This window comes from Dipodomys merriami, unplaced genomic scaffold (assembly GCF_024711535.1).
Source record: "Dipodomys merriami isolate MVZ:Mamm:240054 unplaced genomic scaffold, mDipMer1.0.p SCAF_16, whole genome shotgun sequence".
Classification (NCBI taxonomy): Eukaryota; Metazoa; Chordata; class Mammalia; order Rodentia; family Heteromyidae; genus Dipodomys; species Dipodomys merriami.
The window spans coordinates 11,273,883-11,297,412 of record NW_027202937.1 but is presented as its reverse complement, the minus strand read 5'-3'; the positions used below and the strand labels follow the sequence as shown (position 1 = coordinate 11,297,412).

The 23,530-nt window shown below is 47.7% G+C and overlaps 2 protein-coding genes across 2 annotated transcripts; one reads left to right on the top strand and one right to left on the bottom strand.

The window, feature by feature from the left end:
• Nucleotides 1–301: 301 nt before the first annotated feature.
• On the bottom strand, nucleotides 302–8,839 carry LOC138828227 (heat shock 70 kDa protein 1-like). The gene is made up of 2 exons (XM_070024100.1): nucleotides 8,756–8,839; nucleotides 302–2,676 (listed from the first exon to the last, which is right to left on the bottom strand). Exon 2 carries the CDS (start codon nucleotides 2,661–2,663, stop codon nucleotides 738–740), a length of 1,926 nt encoding a protein of 641 aa, XP_069880201.1. The 5' UTR covers nucleotides 2,664–2,676; nucleotides 8,756–8,839; the 3' UTR covers nucleotides 302–737.
• A 550-nt stretch (nucleotides 8,840–9,389) lies between these two features.
• Nucleotides 9,390–12,969, top strand: LOC138828226 (heat shock 70 kDa protein 1B). The gene has a single exon (XM_070024099.1). The coding sequence runs from the start codon at nucleotides 9,557–9,559 to the stop codon at nucleotides 11,471–11,473; it is 1,917 nt and encodes a 638-aa protein (XP_069880200.1). The 5' UTR covers nucleotides 9,390–9,556; the 3' UTR covers nucleotides 11,474–12,969.
• Nucleotides 12,970–23,530: the final 10,561 nt, after the last annotated feature.

Here is a 23,530-nt window from a genome sequence, read left to right as displayed (position 1 = left end):
ATAAAAATCAGGACAAGGGGCTGGGAAGGTGGCTCAGTGGTAGAGCGCTTGCCTTGCATGCATGAGGCCCTGGGTTCAATTCCTCAGCACCACATAAACAAAAAGAAAAAAATAAAGCAAGCCAAAAAAAAAACCAGGACAAGCAGCACTTGCTCCCATCCCCCAGCTAAACCCAAAGTACTTGGATCAGCCTATAATGTATATTAGCAGTAACCATAGTTAGCAGCCATTCCATTTGGACTAAAGATGCCTGAGCGAATATTATTTTGTTTGAAACAACAAGTTCATGAAACTCCAAGTACTTTGCCCTTACCAGTTTAATAATTCCCAGTGAGCTCACAGAGAACACATGCTGTCCATGAATTCTCTGTCTCCTTACTTTCCAAGGTATACTCATAGCCTAAAGATACCAGAAGTAATTTCCTTTGGGAACACATTTACTGAGTGACAAATAACCATCCTCACAGCAAGGAGAAAGTCGGGGTGGCTGGAAATAAATAACAGACATTCAAATTCTTCAAGTGGTTCAAAGAGATGCCTAGTTTTCCTAAAAGTTCATTTCAGAGTCACAGTCACAGATATTGGCATATGAAAAGATGGTATATGAAACTCCTCCATCAAAACTCAAAAGGGATGGTAATTGAAGTTCAGTCAATTGAAGAACCATAACAATGTCTGAAGATGAGGGTATAAATTTCACTTCGAGACACCCTAGCATTCTCCAGTTCCAGACAAGGTTAATCTACTTCTTCAATGGTAGGGCCAGAAGCAGCCCTTCCAGGTGTATACCCTGTCCCACAGGTAGGTCCAGTGCATCCTCCCTGGTAGAGTTTTGTGATGATGGGGTTACACAACTGCTCCAATTCCTTTCTCTTATGATCAAATTCATCTTTCTCAGCTAGTTGATTGGCTTCCAGCCAGGAAAGGACCTCATTGCATTTTTCCAGTATTTTCTTTTTATCAGAATCACTAATCTTTCCCTTCAAACCTTCGTCACTCACAGCACTCTTCATGTTGAAAGCATAGGATTCTAAGGCATTTTTTGCAGCGATTTTGTCCCTCTGGATCTCATCTTCAGCTTTATATTTTTCTGCATCCAGAACCATACGTTCAATCTCCTCCTTGCTCAGGCGGCCCTTGTCATTGGTAATGGTGATCTTGTTAGCCTTCCCAGTGCTCTTGTCCATGGCTGTGACATTGAGAATACCATTGGCATCGATGTCAAAGGTCACCTCGATCTGAGGAACTCCCCTAGGTGCAGGAGGTATTCCAGTCAGGTCAAAGCGTCCCAACAGGTTGTTGTCCCTTGTCATAGCTCTCTCGCCCTCATATACCTGGATCAATACCCCAGGCTGGTTGTCTGAGTATGTGGTGAAGATCTGAGTCTGTTTAGTGGGGATGGTGGAGTTGCGCTTGATCAAGATAGTCATCACCCCCCCAGCTGTCTCCAATCCCAGGGAGAGGGGAGCTACGTCCAACAAAAGCAGATCCTGCACCTTCTCAGACTTGTCACCCATCAAAATAGCTGCCTGGACTGCAGCTCCATAGGCTACTGCTTCATCTGGGTTGATACTCTTGTTGAGATCACGGCCATTAAAATACTCCTGAAGTAGTCTCTGTACCTTCGGGATGCGGGTGGAGCCCCCTACTAAAACAATATCGTGGATTTTAGACTTATCCATCTTGGCATCCCGAAGAGATTTTTCCACAGGCTCCAGGGTACCCCTAAACAAATCTGCACACAACTCTTCAAAACGAGCCCTAGTGATGGATGTGTAGAAATCAATGCCTTCATAAAGTGAGTCAATTTCCAGGTTGGCCTGGGTGCTGGATGACAGAGTCCTCTTGGCCCTCTCACAGGCAGTGCGCAGCCGCCTCACAGCGCGCTTGTTCTGGCTGATGTCCTTCTTATGCTTCCTCTTAAATTCCTCCACAAAGTGGCTCACAAGTCTGTTATCAAAGTCCTCCCCACCCAAGTGGGTGTCCCCAGCTGTAGCCTTTACCTCAAAAATCCCATCGTCTATAGTCAGGATGGATACATCAAAGGTGCCTCCACCCAGATCAAAGATGAGGACATGTCGCTCCCCCTGTCCACCTTTATCTAAACCATAGGCAATGGCAGCTGCAGTGGGTTCATTGATGATTCTCAGCACATTGAGGCCTGCGATCACACCTGCATCCTTGGTGGCCTGGCGTTGAGAGTCATTGAAATAGGCTGGCACGGTGATCACGGCATTGGTGACAGTGTGGCCCAAAAAAGCCTCTGCAGTCTCTTTCATCTTGGTCAGTACCATTGAAGAGATCTCCTCAGGGTAGAAAGCTTTCTTCTCCCCTTTATAAGACACCATCACTTTGGGCTTCCCTCCTTCATTGATCACTTGAAATGGCCAAAGTTTCATATCTGACTGTACAACGGGATCGTTAAATTTCCTGCCGATCAGACGTTTGGCATCAAAGACAGTATTCTGCGGGTTCATGGCTACCTGGTTCTTAGCCGCATCTCCAATGAGCCGTTCAGTGTCTGTGAAGGCCACATAACTGGGGGTGGTGCGGTTGCCCTGGTCGTTGGCAATGATCTCCACCTTGCCATGCTGGAACACCCCCACACAGGAATAGGTGGTACCCAGGTCGATGCCGATGGCTGTACCCTTAGCAGCAGCCATGGTTTTCCTAGGCCTGTAGACAAAAAGTGACATAATTTTGCGGAGGACTTTTTAAATTTTATTTACTAGGTAGCAAATTGTTTTTATTATAAGCCACCTATTGATTATTCTGTTTTTGTAAAAAAAAAAAAACACACAAGTATAAGAATAATAAACATATCTAAGACTCACTAGCACTTATAAGAGGGGAAAATGCCCGAAGCAGAGAACCTGTAGATGTGTCTTTCTTTCTCTCTTTCTCTTTCTCTTCTCTCTCTCCTTTTTTTTTTTTTGCTGGTACTGGGAATTGAACTCAGGGCTTTTTTGTCTTGTTTGACTTTTGTTTGGCTCTTTAACTCATGGCTACCACTTAAGCCACATCTCCCATCTCCACTTTTGGCTTTTTGCTGGTTAAACAGAGGTAAGAGTCTCACTGCTGGGTCCAGGTGACTCACATAATCCAAGCTACTCAGAAAGTTGAGATCTCTGAACCAAGATTTGAAGCCAGCCTGGTGAGGAAAGACCATGAGACTCCTATCTTCAATTAACCAGCAAAAAAGTAGGAAGTGATTCGAGTATGCCTGTAATCCTAGGTACTCAGGAGGCTGAGATCTAAGGATCACAGTTTGAAGCCAGCCTGGGCAGGAAAGTCCATGAGACTCTTATCTCCAATTACCCACCAGAAAACCAAAAGTGAGCTGTGACTCAAAGTAGTAGAGCATTAACCTTGAATAGAAAAGTTCATGAGCAGCACCCAGGCCCTGATTTTAAGCCCAAATACTGACAAAAAAAGTGGGAAGTGGAGCTATGATTCAAGTGGTAGAGCACTAGCCTTGAACAAAAAAAGCTCAGTGCCCAAACCCTGAATTCAAGTTGTTGTTGTTTTTAATGTCTTATAGCTCACAGACTTTTCTGTCTGTGCTGACTTCAAACCATGAGCCTCAGATCTCAGCCTCCTGAGTAGGTAAGATTACAGGTGTGAGCCTGTAATCTTGCAATTGCAAATGTTTTCTTTTCTTTTCTTTTCTTTTTTCATGGTGGGGTTTGAACTCTGGGCCTGGGCGCTGTTCCTAAGCTCTACAATTCAAGATGAACACTCTACTACTTGAGCCACAGCACCACTTCAGTTTTCTGGTGGTTAATTGGAGATAAGAGTCTCACAGACTTTCCGGCCTGCACTGGCTTTGAACCATGATCTTAAGATCTCAGCCTCCTGAGTAGCTAAGATTACAGGCATGAGCCACTGGCACCTGGCTTGGCAAATGTTTTTATTTATTTATTTATTGCCAGTTGTGGGGCTTGAAGCCTGGGCACTGTCCCTCAGCTCTTCAGCTCAAGGCTGAAGCACCATTTTCGGCTTTTTCTGCTTATATGGTGCTGAGGAATCAAACCCAAGGCCTCATGCATGCAAGGCAAGCACTCTACCGCTGAGCCACCTTCCCAGCCCCCAAATGTTTTCTTTATACCTAATTTCTGAGCTTCATCTAGAGATTCATATTTTGGCACCTCTTACAGAGAAAGGTTAAAGATTTCTGCATAAGAAGGTCATAACAACTTTAACCTCTATCTGATAAATAGCTTAGACATTCTAGTTTGCCAAACTAGAAAAAGCACCAAATAAATACTATTAAATACCTCCTCCCAGCAACGTAATAGTCCTTATTCCTTGAAATTACCTTTATAATTGATTTGCTTTTATTGTAGTTTGTGTTTTCCCACAGTGTAAAACCTAAGACACGTATGTAGTTCTCCAGATGTAAGTATAGAAGTTTACTTCAAGATAAACTGCAGTTAGCTGGGTGCCGGTGGCTCACGCCTGTAATCCTAGCTACCCAGGAGGCTGAGATCTGAGGATCACGGTTCAAAGCCAGCCAGGATCACAGTTCAAAGCCAGCCAGGGAAAGGAAAGTCTGTGAGACTCTCATCTGCAATAAACCACTAGAAAACCGGAGGTGGCGCTGTGGCTCAAGCAGTAGAGTGCTTGCCTGGAGCTGAAGAGCTGAGGGTCAGCGCCCAAGTCCAGAATTCAAGCCCCACGACCGACCTCCCCACCAAAAAAAGACAAACCATGGTTACTATTGTGTTTCCTTTATATTACTGTAATGTCCACTGATGCCATGCAGTTGGACAGGCTAAGTGGCAGCACAAAGCAACTGTGGGATTTTCCATGGCTAGACTGGCTTTCTGTTCAATCAAACGTGGCCCCACAGACAAGAATGAATGTGCTAAATAAATGGTTATCTCAGCCTAGTTGATTAAAAGTTGCAGAACTATGTCAAAGGAATTTTTTAGACAGGATCTTGATATGTTATACAGGCTAGGTTGTTGGGTTCTAACTGGGGGTCCTCTTGCTTCAGCCTGTCAAGTGCTAGCATTACAGCATGTCTTACCCCCTTTCTCCAACACAATCCCTTTCTTCACCATTAATTAAAAAGAATTTTGCTTTTGAGACAAATCTATGGATTTGATTACTCATAAAAGTGGAATTTCATGTGTGCTTTTGTGGTCTGGCTTATTTTACTTTGAATAAATGTCCTCAATTTTCATTCATGTAGCCATACTATAACATATATTGGAACATCTATTCCCTTTGTGTGTGTGTGCGCGCGCGTGCACATGTGTGCGCGCGTGTGCACATGTGTGCACGCACACACACATGTGCTTATATTGTGACTTGAAGTAAGGGGCCTCACACTCTCATTGTTCATACTTGGCACTCTACCACTTGAGCCATGCCTCCAGTCCAATATTTTGCTGGTCAGTTGAAGATGAAGCCCTGAGGATTTTTTCTGCCCAGGCTGGCTTTGAATTGTGCAAGATCTGTTTATGAGTAGTTAGGATTCCAGGCATGAGCCACTAACCAGGCTGGAACTTCAGTGCTAAGGCTGCATAATGTTCAGACCATCTTTTTGGGGTTTGGGTTTTTTTGTTGTTGGTGGTGGTGGTAGTGGTGATGGTCCTGGGACTTGAACTTGGGGCCTGGAAACTGTCCCTGAGCTTTTTTGCTCATGGCTAGCACTCTATCATTTTGAGTCACAGATCCTCTTGATTTTCTTGTGGTTAGAGATAAAAGTCTCACGGATTTTCCTGCCCCAGCTGGTTCCAACAGTGATCCTCAGTTCTCAGCCTCCTAGGTAGCTAAGATTACAGGCCTGAGCCACCAACACTGGGTTTTTGTGTGTCTGTGCATCTGTGTGTGTGTGTGTGTGTGTGTGTGAGGGGAGGGTGGTCATAGGGCTTGAACTTAAGGCCTGCGCACTGTCCTTGAACTTTTTACTCAAAGCTGGTGCTTTACCACTTGAACCAAGCTCTACATCAGGCTCTTTGGTGGTTAATTAGAGATGAAGGTTAGGGCTGGGAAGGTGGCTCAGTGGTAGAGCGCTTGCCTTGCATGCATGAGGCCCTGGGTTCGATTCCTCAGCACCACATAAGCAAAAAGCAAAAAGCCAGAAGTGGAATTGTGGCTCAAGTGGTAGAGCGCTAGCCTTGAGCTGAAGAGCTGAGGGACAGTGCCCAGGCCCAGAGTTCAGGCCCACAACCGGACCCAAAAAAAAAAAAAAAAAAAAGGAATGAGATGAAGGTTGTATGGACTTCCTGCCAGGAATGGCTTCAAACCAGGCTTCAAACCACTACCGCATATTTTTTTTTATTGTAAATTCATCTCTGCATGGACATTCAGATTGTGTCCATCTTTCAGGTATTGGAAATGAAACCAATAATGTGGGGGTACAAATACAGTGAGACTTTGCTTTTATGGCAAAGTGATTGTTACACTGCATTGACACCAGTACTCTCAGCTACTAAAAGGAGATAGGAGGAAACTCGGTATATATTCTCAATTTCTTTCTTTCTTTCTTTCTTTTTCTTTTTTTTTGGTTGGTCTTGGGGCTTGAACTGTGGGCTTGGGCACTGTCCCTGAGCTCCTTTTGCTCAAGGCTAGCACTGTACCACTCAAGCCACAGCCCCACTTCCAGCTTTTCTGTGATTTATTTGGAGATAAGAATCTCACAGACTTTCCTGCCAGGGCTGTCTTTGAACTGTGATCCTCAGATCTCAGCCTCCTGAGTAGCTAGAATTACAGGTGTGAGCCACCAGTGCTGGGTTAACTGTCCTGTTTCTGTGTCTGTATTTTATCTATTGTGGTATCATACTTGTCTCCTGCTAAGATTAGTTTTTGTTATGGACCACATTAACCTCCACTTGTGTTTTGCTGCCTTCCTTCCTTGCTCTCCTTGTATGAATCCATAGGATATAATTCAATCCACTCTGAAGATGATTGCTAGCAACCCAATTAAACACAAGATTTCTTTTCCTTTTAAATTTATTTATTTATTCATTTATGCTGTGCAAGCGTTTGAACACAGTTGCCCATGGCTCATTATAATCCTAACTACACATGAGGCTGAGTTCTGAGGATTGGACCCAGCCTGGGAAACAAGTCAGGGAAATACTTATCTCCAATTAACTATTAAAAAGCTAGAACAGGAGGTAGGTCAAGTAGTAGACAAACAAGGATCTGAGTTCAAGCCTAGGTTTGGCACAGAAAAAGAGGGGGGGAGGGAAGAAGGAAGGAAGGAAGGAAGGGAGGGAGGGAGGGAGGAAAGGAGGGGAGGGAGGGAGGGAGGGAGAGGAAGAGAAAAAGACAAAGCCAGGCAGGTGGCTTGCTCCTGTAATCATAGCTACTCAGGAGGCTGAGATCTGAGGATCACAGTTCAAAGCCAGCCTGGGAAGGCAAGTCTGTGAAACTCTTATCTCCAATAAACTACAAACAAAAACAAAAACAAATAAAAAAACCCACCAGAAGTAGTGCTGTTGCAGTAGAGGGTTTGCCTTGAGCAAAAGAAGATCAGAGAGAGCTCCCAGAAAGGGACAAGATCTCTTTAAGAAGGTTAATTTGATCTTGGATTCATTATGAGCTGTTAGGAAACGGAGTCATGTCTGTTAGGAAAGATTTAGCAGACCAAAGGAGAGAAAGAAGGTAGAGACCTCAGCAGACCAGAACAAGCTTTAATAATTGCTGCAGAAGGACTTCAATGTAACACTGAGCAGCACAGGAGAAACAAAGAGCTGGGCAGGAAGGGGGTCTGAAGCTTCAGTACAATTTGTCAAGAAAACATGTGGAGGTAGGGTCAATAGTAGCAGTCACAGATATTATAAGGAACATTTAGGATTCAGATCAAAAGGCCATACTGCCATCTACTGAGGCTGAAAAGAAAGGCTTAAATTTAGAGAATGTGTGGGTGGGGGGGAAGGGGTAATAAGGTTTTTCCCAAGAACTGTTCCAGGAAGAGTTTCAGATAAGGGGAGGGGGAGGGAGCTCTGTGGGCTGTGGGAGCAACATTGGGAATACACACACACACACACACACACACACACACACACACACACACACACACACATATGTGGCTTAGTGGTAGACCTCAGTACCACATACACAGAAAAAGCCGAAGTGGCACTGTGGCTCACATGGTAGAGTGCTAGCCTTGAGCAAGAGAAGCTCAGAAACAGTGCGCTGAGTTCAAGCCCCAGGACTGGCAAAAAACAAACAAAACGGAAATTTCCCATCAGTTGGGCCACCAGACCCATCTATTTGTGTGTGTGTGTGTTTGTGTGTGTGTGTGTGTGTGTGTGTGTGTGCCAGTCCTGGAGCTTGAGCTCAGGGCCTGGATGTTGTCCATGAGCTTTTGTGCTCATGGCTAGTCTATACCACTTGAGCCACAGCTCGAATCTCAAGTTTTTCTGGTGTTTAATTAGAGTAGAGATAAAAGTCGCAGGGGAATTTCAGCCCCTGAGATGGCTTTGAAATGACATCCTCAGATCTTAGCCCCCTGAATAACCAGGATTTCAGGCATTAGCTACCGAGATTGGGCACTGGGCTTTGTCCTTCCAACAGCATAGCAAAGAAAGGTCTTAAGCTCTCCCCTGCGCCCCTACCTCAGTTCCTAAACTATGTCCACACTTTTTTTTTTCCTGGCTCCCATTACCTTGGCTACCCACTACTCCTACATCAAAATTAAAACAAAGGGAAGTTTCCGGCATTTTCCCAAACAAGGACATGCTGGGTCATATTTCTAGATACCGACTCCATTTCAATCAGCGTACCCGCCACTCACCTGTTTTCACGCCGCCTGCGCTCCAGTTTGGAAACCTTGGGGTTACAGAACCACCGAAACGACCAAACTGCTCAGCCGGTGTTCCCCCACCCCCCACCCCGCCCTGCCCTGCCAACTTTGAGTGGGCTCCAGTCTTGGTTCACTGAATCCTAAATTAGCCCGTGAGGTCAGGGACCGCGGGCCATTGTAACGCGAAGAAAGGGGGCGGTGTCACCAGACACGCCCTGAACCGGTGGGTCTCCCCGCGACCCCACCCGAGGGCTCTTCCCCCGATCCGACCAGCCCACCCCCCCCATACAGATCCCTGCTAATCCCCGTGTCCCTAAACCCTAGCCAGACCTTTCCTTTCAAAACTATGGGGCAGAACCAATCATTTGCCTGAAGGGAAACAAACCCTTCTCGCCACACCCCTCCGCTCCTCCCACCCGCCACACCCCCCTACTACGGGGTCTCGGGTTTCCAGAGAACTCTAGAGGCCTCGGGAGAGTTCGGCCCCGGCGAACCCCCTGGAAGATTCCAGGCCCGACTGACTCACCAGAATCCCCGATTGGCCTAGGAGGGAGCAGGCGGGGCTCCTACGGGACATAAAAGCAGAGCTGGCTTAGCGCTTCCCATTGCGAGCTCCAGCCAGCCCCTGGGAGCAGCTTTTCCTGACGCTATTCCGAAGCTGAGCCTCGAGCCGCGCGTCCTCACTCGATCCGGTCCCAACCCAAAGCGGAGCATCCCGCGCAGATCCGGTCCCAACCCAAGAGCATCCCGCATACCGACTCGAAGCGGAGCCTGAGCGCGCAGCCCCCCGAGATGGCGCAGAGCACGGCGATCGGCATCGACCTGGGCACCACCTACTCGTGCGTGGGGGTGTTCCAGCACGGCAAGGTGGAGATCATCGCCAACGACCAGGGCAACCGCACCACCCCCAGCTACGTGGCCTTCACCGACACCGAGCGGCTGATCGGAGACGCCGCCAAGAACCAGGTGGCGCTGAACCCGCAGAACACGGTGTTCGACGCCAAGCGGCTGATCGGCCGCAAGTTCGCCGACGCGGTGGTGCAGGCCGACATGAAGCACTGGCCCTTCCAGGTGATCGGCGAGGGCGACAAGCCCAAGGTGCGCGTGAGCTACAAGGGCGAGACCAAGACGTTCTTCCCGGAGGAGATCTCGTCCATGGTGCTGACCAAGATGAAGGAGACGGCCGAAGCCTACCTGGGACACCCGGTGAGCAACGCGGTGATCACGGTGCCCGCCTACTTTAACGACTCACAGCGGCAGGCCACCAAGGACGCGGGCGTGATCGCGGGGCTCAACGTGCTGCGGATCATCAACGAGCCCACGGCGGCCGCCATCGCCTATGGGCTGGACCGCACCGGCGGCGGCGGCGGCGGCGGACGCGGCGGCGAGCGCAACGTGCTCATCTTCGACCTGGGCGGCGGCACGTTCGACGTGTCGGTCCTGACCATCGACGATGGCATCTTCGAGGTGAAGGCCACGGCGGGCGACACGCACCTGGGCGGCGAGGACTTCGACAACCGGCTGGTGAGCCACCTGGTGGAGGAGTTCAAGAGGAAGCACAAGAAGGACTTGAGCCAGAACAAGCGCGCCCTGCGGCGGCTGCGCACGGCCTGCGAGAGGGCCAAGAGGACCCTGTCGTCCAGCACGCAGGCCAGCCTGGAGATCGACTCGCTGTTCGAGGGCATCGACTTCTACACGTCGGTGACCCGGGCGCGCTTCGAGGAGCTGTGCGCCGACCTGTTCCGCGGCACGCTGGAGCCCGTGGAGAAGGCGCTGCGCGACGCCAAGCTGGACAAGGCGCAGATCCACGACGTGGTGCTGGTGGGCGGCTCCACGCGCATCCCCAAGGTGCAGAAGCTGCTGCAGGACTTCTTCCACGGGCGCGACCTCAACAAGAGCATCAACCCCGACGAGGCGGTGGCCTACGGGGCGGCCGTGCAGGCGGCCATCCTGATGGGCGACAAGTCGGAGAAGGTGCAGGACCTGCTGCTGCTGGACGTGGCGCCGCTGTCGCTGGGGCTGGAGACGGCGGGCGGCGTGATGACGCCGCTCATCAAGCGCAACTCCACCATCCCCACCAAGCAGACGCAGATCTTCACCACCTACTCGGACAACCAGCCCGGGGTGCTGATCCAGGTGTTCGAGGGCGAGAGGGCCATGACGCGGGACAACAACCTGCTGGGGCGCTTCGAGCTCAGCGGCATCCCGCCGGCGCCACGCGGCGTGCCGCAGATCGAGGTGACCTTCGACATCGACGCCAACGGCATCCTGCAAGTCACCGCCACCGACAAGAGCACCGGCAAGGCCAACACCATCACCATCACCAACGACAAGGGCCGCCTCAGCAAGGACGACATCGAGCGCATGGTGCAGGAGGCCGAGAGGTACAAGGCCGAGGACCAGGTGCAGCGCGAGCGCGTGGCCGCCAGGAACGCGCTGGAGTCCTATGCCTTCCAGGTGAAGAGCGCCGTGGATGAGCCGGGCCTGCAGGGCAAGATCGCCCAGGCCGACAAGAGCAAGGTGCTGGACAAGTGCCACGAGGTGCTCTCCTGGCTGGACGCCAACACCCTGGCCGACAAGGACGAGTTGGAGCACAAGAGGAAGGAGCTGGAGCAGGTGTGTAGCCCCATCCTCAGCGGGCTTCACCAGCAGGGTGCGGGCGGCCCCGGGGGGTCTGGCTCTGGGCCCACCATCGAGGAGGTGGATTAGAGCTGCTTCTTTGCTCCCATCTTGTCGTCTATGGGACAGACTCTTGGGACTCGGGAACCTCGTTGTCATGCCTTAGGTTACCCAATTTGTCCCCTACTTCTTGAGTTTATTCTAATGCTGTTATAACCCAGTAGCAATAGTTAACTTATATGTTTGTATTATAACCAGTGTAATCTCTATCTATAGTGTTATAATTTGTTATAAAAATAAAATATAAAATGTTTTGAAAGTCGTAGCTTTATCAGCAGATTGTTCCAGGGTTCCCGTGGCACGTGCTGCACTGTCCTTTCTTAGAGAGGTAGAGATCCTCTCTTCTGAGTTTGTGTTGGGAATAGTGGAGAGTCAAGACTTTTATTTTTCATTTTCTTTCTTTCCTTCCTTCTTTCTTTCCTTCTTTTCTTCCTTCCTTCCTTCCTTCCTTCCTTCCTTCCTTCCTTTCTTTGTTTCTTTGTTTCTTTCTTTCTTTCCTTTCTTTTTTTTGGTAAAGGCGATGTACATAGGGGTTACAGTTACATAAGTAAGGTCAGGAGCACTTTTTTTTAAATCAGTGTTACTCCATCACTGATTTTCTCCCATTAATGCCCTCACTATCTTTCCCCCAAGTTGTAAAGTTCATTTCCAGCACAATGTCTACTGATTATCACTGTTGCATTGGCTCACCCTCAGTCCCACTAATTCTGTGACTCTCCTTCTCTTCCCCAAATCAGATAAACTTATATACAAGACAAAGAGTACTGAAATAAAAACAGTGACAACAGGGAATAAACCAAAGGAAGAAAAAAGAGAATAAAAAAAAAAAAGAGGGGCTGGGAAGGTGGCTCAGTGGTAGAGCCTTTGCCTTGCATGCCTGAGGCCCTGGGTTCGATTCCTCAGCACCACATAAGCAAAAAGAAAAAAGCTGGAAGTGGTGCTGTGGCTCAAGTGGTAGAGTGCTAGCCTTGAGCTGAAGAGCTGAGGAACAGTGCCCAGGCCCAGAGTTCAGGCCCCACGACTGAACCCCCCCCCCCAAAAAAAGAAAGAGCTGTGCACTGGTGGCTCATGCCTATAATCCCAGCTACTGAAGAGGCTGAGATCTGAGGATCGCAGTTTAAAGCCAGCCCAGACAGGAAAGTCTGTGAGACTCTTATCTCAAATAAACCACTAGAGGCTGGGAAGTTGGCTCAGTGGGAGAGCGCTTGCTTTGCATGCCTGAAGCCCTGGGTTCGATTCCTCAGCACCACATAAGCAAAAAGAAAAAAGCCAGGAGTGGTGCTGTGGCTCAAGTGGTAGAATGCTAGCACTGAGCTGAAGAGCTGAGGGACAGCGCCCAGGCCCAGAGTTCAGGCCTCACGACCGGCCACCCCCCCAAAAAAATCAAATAAACCACTAGAAAACCGGAAGTGGCGCTGTGGCTCAAGCTGTAGAGCGCTTGCCTTGAGCTGAAGAGCGCAAGGACAGTGACCAAGCCCAGAGTTCAAGCCCCATGACCAACCAAAAAAAAAAAAAAAAAAAAAAAAAGATATAACTACAAACAGTACACAAAATAATTAAAGAAAAAACTTGTTTCCAATGCTTCCATCAGAAAGAATGACATTGTCCCATCTGTAAGGAAATGGAAAGACTTGGAAAAAATTATATTAAGTGAAGCAAGCCAGACCTAAAGAAACATAGGCTGCATGGTTTTCCTCATTTGCAATAACCAGAATATGTCTAGTATATTTGTAGCAGAGGACCACAACAGCTCCATAGCTATGTGCCTATGCATATATAAAATGATGATTAGCAAAATGAGCTCCAGGAAATGCAAACAAGACTTTGTTTTCTAAGTTGAAGTTAATATTTTTGGATGAACTGCTAAACTTGCTGTTCTAGTTTTTAAATATGGAGGTGCGTTTATACTGTTACCTGTTGTTCCACTTTCTTTTTTCTTATATTGAACTCATCAATTTTTATTGGTTATTTGAAAATAAACTTAAATAATTTGATAGCTTGTGTGACTAATTTCTTTTTTGCCAGTCCTGGGGCTTGAACTCAGGGCCTGGGCACTATTCCTGAGCTTCTTTTGCTCAAGGCTAGCGCTCTACCACTTGAGCCATAGCACCACTTCCAACTTTTTCTGTTTATGTGATACTGAGGAATCAAACCCATGGCTTCATGCATGCTAGGTAAACACTCTTCCAGCCCTTGTGTGGCTCTTTATTAATGTCAGAAGGATATATGTAACTTGCCTTACAGTGTATAAAACAGTGTTATTTTGTCCTGGTAGAAGCGGTAGACTGGAGAGCTAAGGCTATGTTGCATTGTGGACCATTTGAGTTAGGGAAATTCTATTACTTGAGTAAAAATAAAAAGCCATGCTGTGGTATAGTATAGTCAGTGGTAGAGCACACTTGACTAGCATATACCAGGCCTTTGTGTGTGTGTGTGTGTGTGTGTGTGTGTGTGTGTGTGTGTGTGTGTGTGTGTGTGTGTATGTTTTCTTCTTGTAGTTGTTGGTCATGGGGCTTGAACTGTGTGCCTGGACGCTGTCCCTCAGCTCTTCAGCTCAAGGCTAGCACTCTACCACTGGAGCCACAGAGCCACTTCCAGTTTTCTGGTGGTTAATTGGAGATAAGAGTCTCAGGGACTTTCCTAGCCTGGCTGAGTTATGAACTGCAATCCTCAGATCTCAGCCTCCTGAGTAGCTAGGATTACAGGCGAGAGCCACCAGCACCCAGCTTTTTGTTGTTGTTGTTGTTTGTTTGTTTTGAACAAACAAAATGCCTTGCTGCAATAGTGGGTCCAGACAAAGTTAGACATACACCTCGCAGAATGGCCTCAAGGTGATGAGCATATGGAACCATGTAAAGTGGCTTCAAAAGAGGTGGGAGTTTAGGGGTGTTTCCTGCACAAATGAGAAATGGTGAGCAGATAATAGCACAACTCTTCTCAAACTACGTACATGTGCCTTAACTTCTATGATCCCTAGTTGTCTTCTTTACTTTCATACTTATTTTTTGAACTTAGGGCTTTGCAAGTTAGGCTTCTAGCCACAAAGTCACATGCAACTCTGGGATGGAACCCAGAGCATTGAGCATTTTAATTCTACCCCTGAGCTGCACCCTCAGCTCCAAGTTCTTACCCATTTTTTACATGTGTGTGCTGGGCTTGGGTCTTGAACTTAGAGCCTGGGCACTGGCACTGTCCCTGAGTCCCTGTGCTGCTTCTCTCCCCCCACCCCACCCCCCAGCTCAATCTACCGCTTGAGCCACAGTTCCACTGCTGGCTTTTTTGGGGGTAGTTAATTTGGAGGTAAGAGTCTCAAGGACTTGGCTGGCTTTGAACCTCGTTACTGAGATCTTAGTCCCCTGAGTAGTTAGAATTACAGGCAGGAGCCACCAGGGCCCAGCTCCGTGTGTGTGTGTGTGTGTGTGTGTGTGTGTGTGTGTGTGTGTGTGTGGCACTCTATCACTTGAGTCACAGTTTAGTGCAATGCCTGCCACTTTGGGCTTTTTTTTTTTTCTTCTGGTTAATTGGATTTTTTTTTTTTTTTTTTTTTTGGTTGGTTGCGGGGCCTGAACTCTGGGCCTGGGCACTTCAGCTCAAGGCTAATGCTCTACCACTTGAGCCATAGCACCACTTCCTCTTCTGGTTAATTGGAGATAAGAGTCTCATGGAATTTCCTGTCCAGGCTAGCTATGAACCATGATCCTCAGATCCTCAGCTCTCAACCTACTGAGTAGCTAGGATTGCAGGCATGAGCCACTGATATCCAGCTGAGCCCAGGTGGTTGGGCCACTCTCAGTGACAGGATAAAGTATATCTGAAAACAAAATAAAGAAGCTCAGGGATAGTGCCCAGACCCTAAGTTCAATCTCCAGGACTGTCACACAAAAAAAGAAAGAAACAGAGAGAGAAAAGGAAGAAAGAAAGAAAGAGAGAGAGAGGGAGGAAGGAAGAAAGAGAAGGAAGGAAGGAAGGGAGGAAGGAAGAAAGGAAGGAAAGAAGGAAGGGAGGGAGGGAGGGAGGGAGGGAGGAAGCCTTAGCTTAGCATCAGGGGCTCACTCCTGTAATCACAGCTACATAGGACTGAAATGAGAATCTTAGTTCAAAGTCAGCCAAATCCATGAGACTTCTATGTTCAACTAACCAGCAAAAAGTCAGAAGTGGAGGTGTAGCTCAAGTGATAGAAATGCCAGCCTTGAGCAAAAATACCAAATGAGAGTACAAGGCCTTGAGTTGAAGCCCCAGTTCCATCCCCCCTCCCTCCAAAATTCTTAAGGCAGAAATAAGAAGCCTTCAATCCTCACCCTACTGACTTCTCCCCCAGTGTCCCTGGTCCACCTGGTCCACCTGGCTCTCTCCTAAGGCATCCAGTGCAGTTCAGCCGGCCCTCCAGGCCTTGCTTTTCCTGTCTAAATGGACATACGGACTCCTACAGCCTGCCATGCAAAATGCATCCACTTACCTCTACCAGATCCAGAATGAAAGGTGAGGGTACCACCTTGGGGAGAAGGCCAGGGCCACCAGGTATGGTTGGAGAGGAGGCCAGAAACTCAGAATCACTCTTTTATCTCTCTAAATGCTCTACAGGGACAAGGTGGTGGCAGAAGCCAGAGGACTCACTCCTCTTCCAGGCCACCTGATTCGGCCCAGCTAGTGCTCGGTCCCCACTTACCTCTGGTGATAGGGACTTCTCTCTCCTCTGCCACCCAATTTGTCTAGCTCAGTAGCAGCAGTCACCGAACATTCCAATGTTTCTATCTGAGCTCTGTGTAGTGACGCATGCCTGTGGACCCAGCATTGGAAGGTGGAAGCAGGAGGGTCCTGACTTCAAAGCCAGCCTGGGCTCATAGCTAGGACCTCCATCTTTCAAAACAAAACAAAACAAAATAGAAGAAAGAAACTAAACAAGTTGGGAAACCTCGGGTACTGGCTTGGCTGCCCACCTCATCAGACGGCACGCCTCACCCCTCCCCTCGTCCTAATCTGTCTTGGTTCATCAGGCTTGGGCACCTTTGTCCCATGTTGGCCCAGCCAGGAACTTTATGGAATTTTCTGGTCTGTAAGGCAGAGAGTGCCCTGTCATTCCTAGGAACACTGCTCAACTAACTCCTCAACCAAATCTCCCTGACGCCCAGCCCCACCCTAGAACATCCAGCTTAGCCAGGACTCCCTCCCCTATCTAGAAGATTCTGTGAACTATGTGTCAGCCTTGAGACAGGATTTCCTCCCCTTTTCCCATTACTGACAGAGCAAGTTCATCTATAGGGACAGGTGGGGATGGCTGGAAAAGGGAGCAGCAGCTGGGAAGGAAAGTTCCTGCCTATTCACACACTATTTCCATTTCATTTCTTTCTAGAAGTAATCATTCATATGTTTGGGCTCACTGCCTTTTTTTGTTGTTGTTTTCAGTTGTAGGCTTGAACTCAGGGCCTGGGCGCTGTCTCTGGGCACTTTTGCTCAAAGTTAGAGCTCTACCACTTTGAGCCATAGCTTTACTCCCAGTTTTGTTTGTTTTTGTTGGTGGTGGGGCTTGAAACGGTAGGCCTGAGCATTTTCCCTCAGCTCTTCAGCTCAAGGCTAGCGCTCTACCACTTGAGCTACCGCACCACTTTCCATTTTCTGGTGGTTTATTGGAGATAAGAGTTTCACAGACTTTCCTGCCCCAGCTGGCTTTGAACTGTGATCCTCAGATCTCAGCCTCCTGAGTAGCTAGGATTACAGGCGTGAGCCACTGGCGCCGGCTTTCCACTTCCAGTTTTTGAGTGGTTAATAATTGGAGATAAGAATCTCACAGGGACTTTTCTGCTTGGGCTGGCTTCCAACCTCAATCCTCAGAGCTCAGCCTCCTGAGTAGCTAGGATTACAGGCTTGAGCCATCAGCATCCAACTGGGCACACTGTCTTCTGATGGAAAAAATAACTAGAGAGTTAGAGTGGCAGAGAAAGCTTTATTAACAAGTCTATCCTGTTGGAAGATGGCAGGCTCTTGCCTATTTTTGTTTTTTGTTAGTCATAGGGCTTGAACATAAGGCTTGGGCACTGTCCCTGAGCACTTTTGCTCAAGGCTAGTACTCTACTACCATGTTGAGCCACAGCACCACTTCCAGTTTCCTGGTGGTTAATTGGAAATAAGACTCTCACAGACTTTCTTGGCCTGGATGGATTTGAACCATGAGCCTCAGATCTCAACCTCCTGAGTAGCTAGAGAATCTTTAGTATGAATTTGTGTGTGTTCACGTTTGTTGGAGGGTATTGGAGATTGAATACAGGGCCTTGTGCACTCAGCTTTTTCAGCTCAAGGTTGGAGCTCACCACTAGAGCCAGAGCTCAATTTCCATCTTGTTTTTCTCCCTGAATTGGAAAAACCACTCATGAAGTCTGCCTCAGATCTCCTGAGTAGCTAGAATTAAAGGCATGAGCCACCAACCAGGGCCCAGCTTGAACTCAGGGTCTTGAGCTTGCTCTGCTAGCACCCTACCACTTGCACCACACATCCAGCCCTGATTTTTTTTGGGTCTGGTTGTGGGGCCTGAACTCTGGGCCTGAGTGCTGTCCCTCAGCTCTTCAGCTCAAGGCTAGTGCTCTACCAATTGAGCCACAGCGCCACTTCCGGCTTTTTTCTTTTTGCTTATGTGGTGCTGAGGAATCGAACCCAGGGCCTAAGGCATGCAAGGCAAGCGCTCTACCACTGAGCCAACTTCCCAGCCCCAGCCCTGATTTTTACTGGTTAGTTTGGAGATAAAGTCTCACAGACTCTTCTGGCTGCTGGCTTTTCTGATGACAGTTGGCTCTGAACTGTAATCCTCAGGATTGCAGCCTCCTGAATAGTTAGATAGATGTAAGCCACTGATAAATGGCTGGAGGTATGTTTTGTTTGGTGTTAAAGGAAGGCATGTGGAAGGTATGTGTGTTTCAGACAAGCAGGTGCCTCATTTGTCCAAAAACCAGACTTTCAGAATGTGGACAGTATACATCTTATTGACATAGGTCGAAGAGTGCTGAGTGGATCAAAGTTGAGACTTGAATGGAAAGTTTCTGTGTTGATTAAAACAACCTGTTGTAAAAAATGAGAGGCAAGTGGGAGCAATCAATACCAGCTCAAGGCTTTATTGGGGGGCAGACCTGCCAGGCTGCTCCAGGCAGGAATGGAGGCAGCAGCCATGGACAGGTGTAATTGAATTTAAACAAAGTATTAGGGGGCAGTCACATAGGTCACATGGGCAGTTCTGAGAAGAGGTGTTATGAAGGTATGATGTGGACTACAGGAATTGGGGGGAGAGCACTGTCTGAGAAGGAGTGTAGCAAGACTGTTGCAACTGGGGCAGGGATTTGTAAGTCACACCAGGAAAACAATACAGCATCAGGGATATAGAAACTTTACAATTTTTTTGCAAACAGGGAGGGACACGGGGCAGGGCCTTAATCAGCAAGCTGACTCTGAGACCTTAGACTTGTATTGTGTGTGTGTGTGTGTGTGTGTGTGTGTGTGTGTGTGTGTGTGTGTGTGTGTGTGTGTGTATGTGTGTGTGTGTGTGTGGTGTGGACAAAATGTAGACCTTTGTACCTTCAGGGCAATAGCACTTAACACTGAACTCCATCCCTAGCCCCCTCCACACACACTTTTTTTTGAGACAGTGCTGGGCAGGAATTTGCAATTTTTCTGCCTCAAAAGTGCTGGCCCTGCCAGGTGCTGGTGGCTCAAGCCTGTAATCCTAGCTACTCAGAAGGCTGAGATCTGAGGATCTCGGTTCAAATCCAGCCTGGGCAGGAAAGTCCATGAGACTTTTTTTTTTTTTTTTTTTTTTGGTCCGGTCATGGGGCCTGAACTCTGGGCCTGGGCACTATCCCTCAGCTCTTCAGCTCAAAGCTAGCTCTCTACCACTTGAGCCAGGCCACTTCTGGCTTTTTTCTTTTTGCTTATGTGGTGCTGAGGAATTGAACCCAGGGCATCAGGCATGCAAGGCAAGTGCTCTACCACTGAGCCACCTTCCCAGCCCCATGAGACTCTTATCTCCAATTAACCACTCAGAAAACTGGAAGGAGCACAGTGGCTCAAATGGTAGAGCGCTAGCCTTAAGCTGAAGAGTTGAGGGATAGCGCCCAAGCTCAGAGTTCAAGCCCCATGACCGACAAAAAAAAAAAAAAAAGAGTGCTGGCATTACAGATCTATACTACCATGCCCAAACCAGCCTGTGTCTAGCTTTGGTTGTAACCATGTTTCTGGCATGTGCTCTTCCAGGTGTAGCCATCTGTAATTTGAGATTAGGGAGTGCTCAGGAAGGGAGGATGTATGCATTTCCTGCTGATTTTAGCTTGTAGTTTTTCTGTAAGTCGTGGGCTTCAGTGGACAGCTAATCTTTAAGAGACCAGGCAGGAACAAGCAGAAATTTCTGAGAATTGGGACATAGGAGCACTTTCACTTTTTCCATGTCTGTCCACTCGTTTCCACTTTATTAGATATTTATTTTCGTGGTGGTGAGGGTTGAACCCAAGGTCGTCTGCATTCCTCTTTTTGGAAAATAAAACTATCAGGTCAATGAGCCAGTGTAAGAACAAGATGAGCATAGATGGGTCCAATCACTGCATCTGTAATCAACCTGTCTTCTAGGCGCCTATGTCAAGCTACCCATACTCTTGGGTAGTTTGTGCTTATCTTTAAAAATAAAAAGTTGAGGGGCTGGGAAGGTGGCTCAGTGGTAGAGCGCTTGCCTTGCATGCATGAGGCCCTGGGTTCGATTCCTCAGCACCACATAAGCAAAAAGAAAAAAGCCGGAGTGGCGCTGTGGCCCAAAGTGGTAGAGCACTAGCCTTGAGCTGAAGAGCTGAGGGACAGCACCCAGGCCCAGAATTCAAACCCCACGACTGGACCCAAAAAAAAAAAAAAAAAAAAGTTGAAAGCCAGGTGCCAGTGGCTCATGCCTGTAATCCTAGCTATGCGGGAGGCTGAGATCTGAGGATCACAGTTCAAAGCCAGCTGGGGCAGGAAAGTCCGTGAAACTCCTACATCCAAAAAACCACCAGAAAATCAGAAGTGGCATTGTGGCTCAAGTGGTAGAGTGCTAGCCTTGAGCTGAAGAGCTGAGGGACAGCACCCAGGCCCAGAGTTCAGGCCCCACAACCGGATCAAAAAAAAAAGGAAATTAGACCTAGGAGTAGATGACCCTGACCCCCAACAAAAGAAGGAAAAGGAGCTAGGCACCAATACTGTAATCTTAGCTACTCAGAAGGTTGACATCCAGAGAATGGCAGTACAGGGCCAACTCAAGCAGCAATCTTTGAAATTCTGTCTCCAAAAATAATCAAGTGGTAGAATGCCAACTGAGCAGGGCAAGGCCCTAAGTTCACAAGCTCAGGTCCTGCCAAAAGAAAAAGGGATATACTTTTTTTTTTTTTTTGGTCAGTCTTGGGGTTTGAACTCTGGGCCTGGGCGCTGTCCCTCAGCTCTTCAGCTCAAGGCAAGCGCTCTACCACTTGAGCTACAGCGCCACTTCCGGTTTCCTGTTGGTTTATTGGAGATAGGAGTCTCACGGTCTCTCCTGCCAGGGCTGGCTTTGAACCACGATCCTCAGATCTCAGCCTCCTGAGTAGCTAGGATGCCAGGCGTGAGCCACCAGCGCCTGGCGTAGAAAAAGGGATATACTTCTGAACACATACTCTATAACGTATACTAAAGCTTGTCCTAAGCTTGTCCTAGTACAACTGATGACACCATCTTCTGAACTAGATGTGAATTCTTTTTTATTTTTTTTTTTTTCCGGTTGGTTGTGGGGCTTGAACTCAGCCTGAGCTCTGTCCCTCAGCTCTTCAGCTTAAGGTGAGCACTCTACCACTTAAGCTACAGTGCCACTTCTGGTTTTCTAGTGGGTTATTGGAGATAAGAGTCTCATGGACTTTCCTGCCCAGCCTTGCTTTGAACCATGATCCTCAGATCTCAGCCTCCTGAGCAGCTAGGATTACATGCGTGAGCCACCGGCAGCCGGCTTAGATGTGAATTCTTTTTATGCCATAGTTTCACTTCAAGACCTCTTGCTTGCTTGACTGGAGCCCTACCAGTTGAGCCACATTCCCATTTCTACTTTTTTTCGTGGTTATTTTAGAGATGGAAACTGGAGGTCTTTTTCTGACCTGAGCTAGCTTCAAATGGTGAACCACTGGATGTAGATAAACTAGATGTTAATCTACCTCAGAGATGAGCCTACAGAAATGTACATAACCTAGTCAATTTACAAGTACTTTGCTGTTCAAAAGAAGAGGAAAACAATCTTAACAAGGAAGGAGATAAGCAGGTCTTCCCCTTCCTAGTTGTTTTCTATGATGCTGGAAATTTCCAGGGTTCCCCATTACTGAAGCCTTTGCAATCTGATTCTTAGAAATACCTTCTTCTACTCAGACCAGTTGTTTCTTTTGCTTTCTGCTGGATAAACTTAAATTACACCAGCATTTAAAACTCAATAAGATTGGAGCCCGGCGCTGGTAGTTCACGCCTGTAATCCTAGCTACTCAGGAGGCTGAGATCTGAGGATCGGGGTTCAAAGCCAGCCTGGGCAGGAAAGACTGTGAGACTCCTATCTCCAATAAACCACCAGAAAACTGGAAGTGGCGCTGTAGCTCAAGTGGTAGAGCGCTCCCCTTGAGCTGAAGAGCTGAGGGACAGCGCCCAGGCCCAGAGTTCAAGCCCCACAACCGACAAAATAATAATAATAAGAAGAAGAAGATTGGGGCTGGGAAGGTGGCTCAGTGGTAGAGTGCTAGCCTTGAGCTGTAGAGCTGAGGGACAGCGCCCAGGTGGAGTTCAAGCCCCACAACTGAGAAAAACAAAATACAAAAACAATAGGATTGCCTGGTGGCTCATGCCTGTAATTCTAGCTACTTAGGAAGCTGAGATTTAAGGATTACAGTTCAAAGCTAGCTCATGCAGGAAAAGCCTGTGAGACACTTGTCTTCAATTTACTACCAAAAAGCTGGAAGTGGAACTGTGGATCAAAGTGGTAGATTGCTAGCCTTGAGCACAAAAGCTCAGGGACAGCGCCTATGCCCTGAGTTCAAACCCCAACACTAACAAAAATAAATGCATAAATAAATTGCCCAATAGGATTGAGGAGTAAATTACATAGCTCAAAAAAGTATATGAGGGCTGTGAAGGTGGCTCAGTGGTAGAGTGCTTGCCTTGCATGCATGAGGCCCTGGGTTTGATTCCTCAGCACCACATAAGCAGAAAAAAAAAAGCTGGAAGTGGTGCTATGGTAGTGCTATGGCAAGTGGTAGAGCGTTAGCCTTGAGCTGAAGAGCTGAGGGACAGCGCCCAGGCCCAGAGTTCAGGCCCCATGACCCAACAGACACACACACACACACACACACACACACACACACCGCCAAAAAAAAGAGTGAAAGTCAGTTGTTGGCAACTCACAGCAATAATCCTAACTATTCAGGAGGCTAAGATCTGAGGATCATAGTTCAAAGCTAATGCGACTCTGATCTCCAATTAGCCACAAAAAAGCTGGAAGTGGAGGTGTGGTCCAAGTGTGGTACAGTGTCAGCCTTTTGAGAAAAAGGTAAAGCCAGTGCACGTGTTCACACAAGTGTGTGTACACATACTCTCTCTCTTTCTCTCTCTCTCTCTCTCTCTCTCTCTCTCTCTCTCTCTCTCACACACACACACACACATACACATACACACACACACATGAAAAGGAAAAGGAGAGGAAAGAAGAAAAAAATAAAACCCACAGCATCAGGCTGAGGCAGGCTCTTTTCCCCCACTTATTGCTGTGACAGCCAGTGTTCTTGGCATACTCTCCAATTCCTGGTCCCTCTTAGAAATACCTAACAATCCTAGCTTTGGAACTGAACTTGATTCTTTCCATCATACAGCCCAATAAAAAACTAAATTAAACAAAGTTTTCTTAGTTCTGGTTTTTTTGTTACTCTTTATTTATTTCTACTTTTTATTTTTATTTATTTATTTATTTTGGTTAGTCATGGGCTTGAACTCTGTGCCTGAGTGTTGTCCCTGAGCTCTTCAGCTCAAGGCAAGCACTCTACCACTTGAGCCACAGTGCCACTATTGGTTTTCTGGTGGTTAATTGGAGAT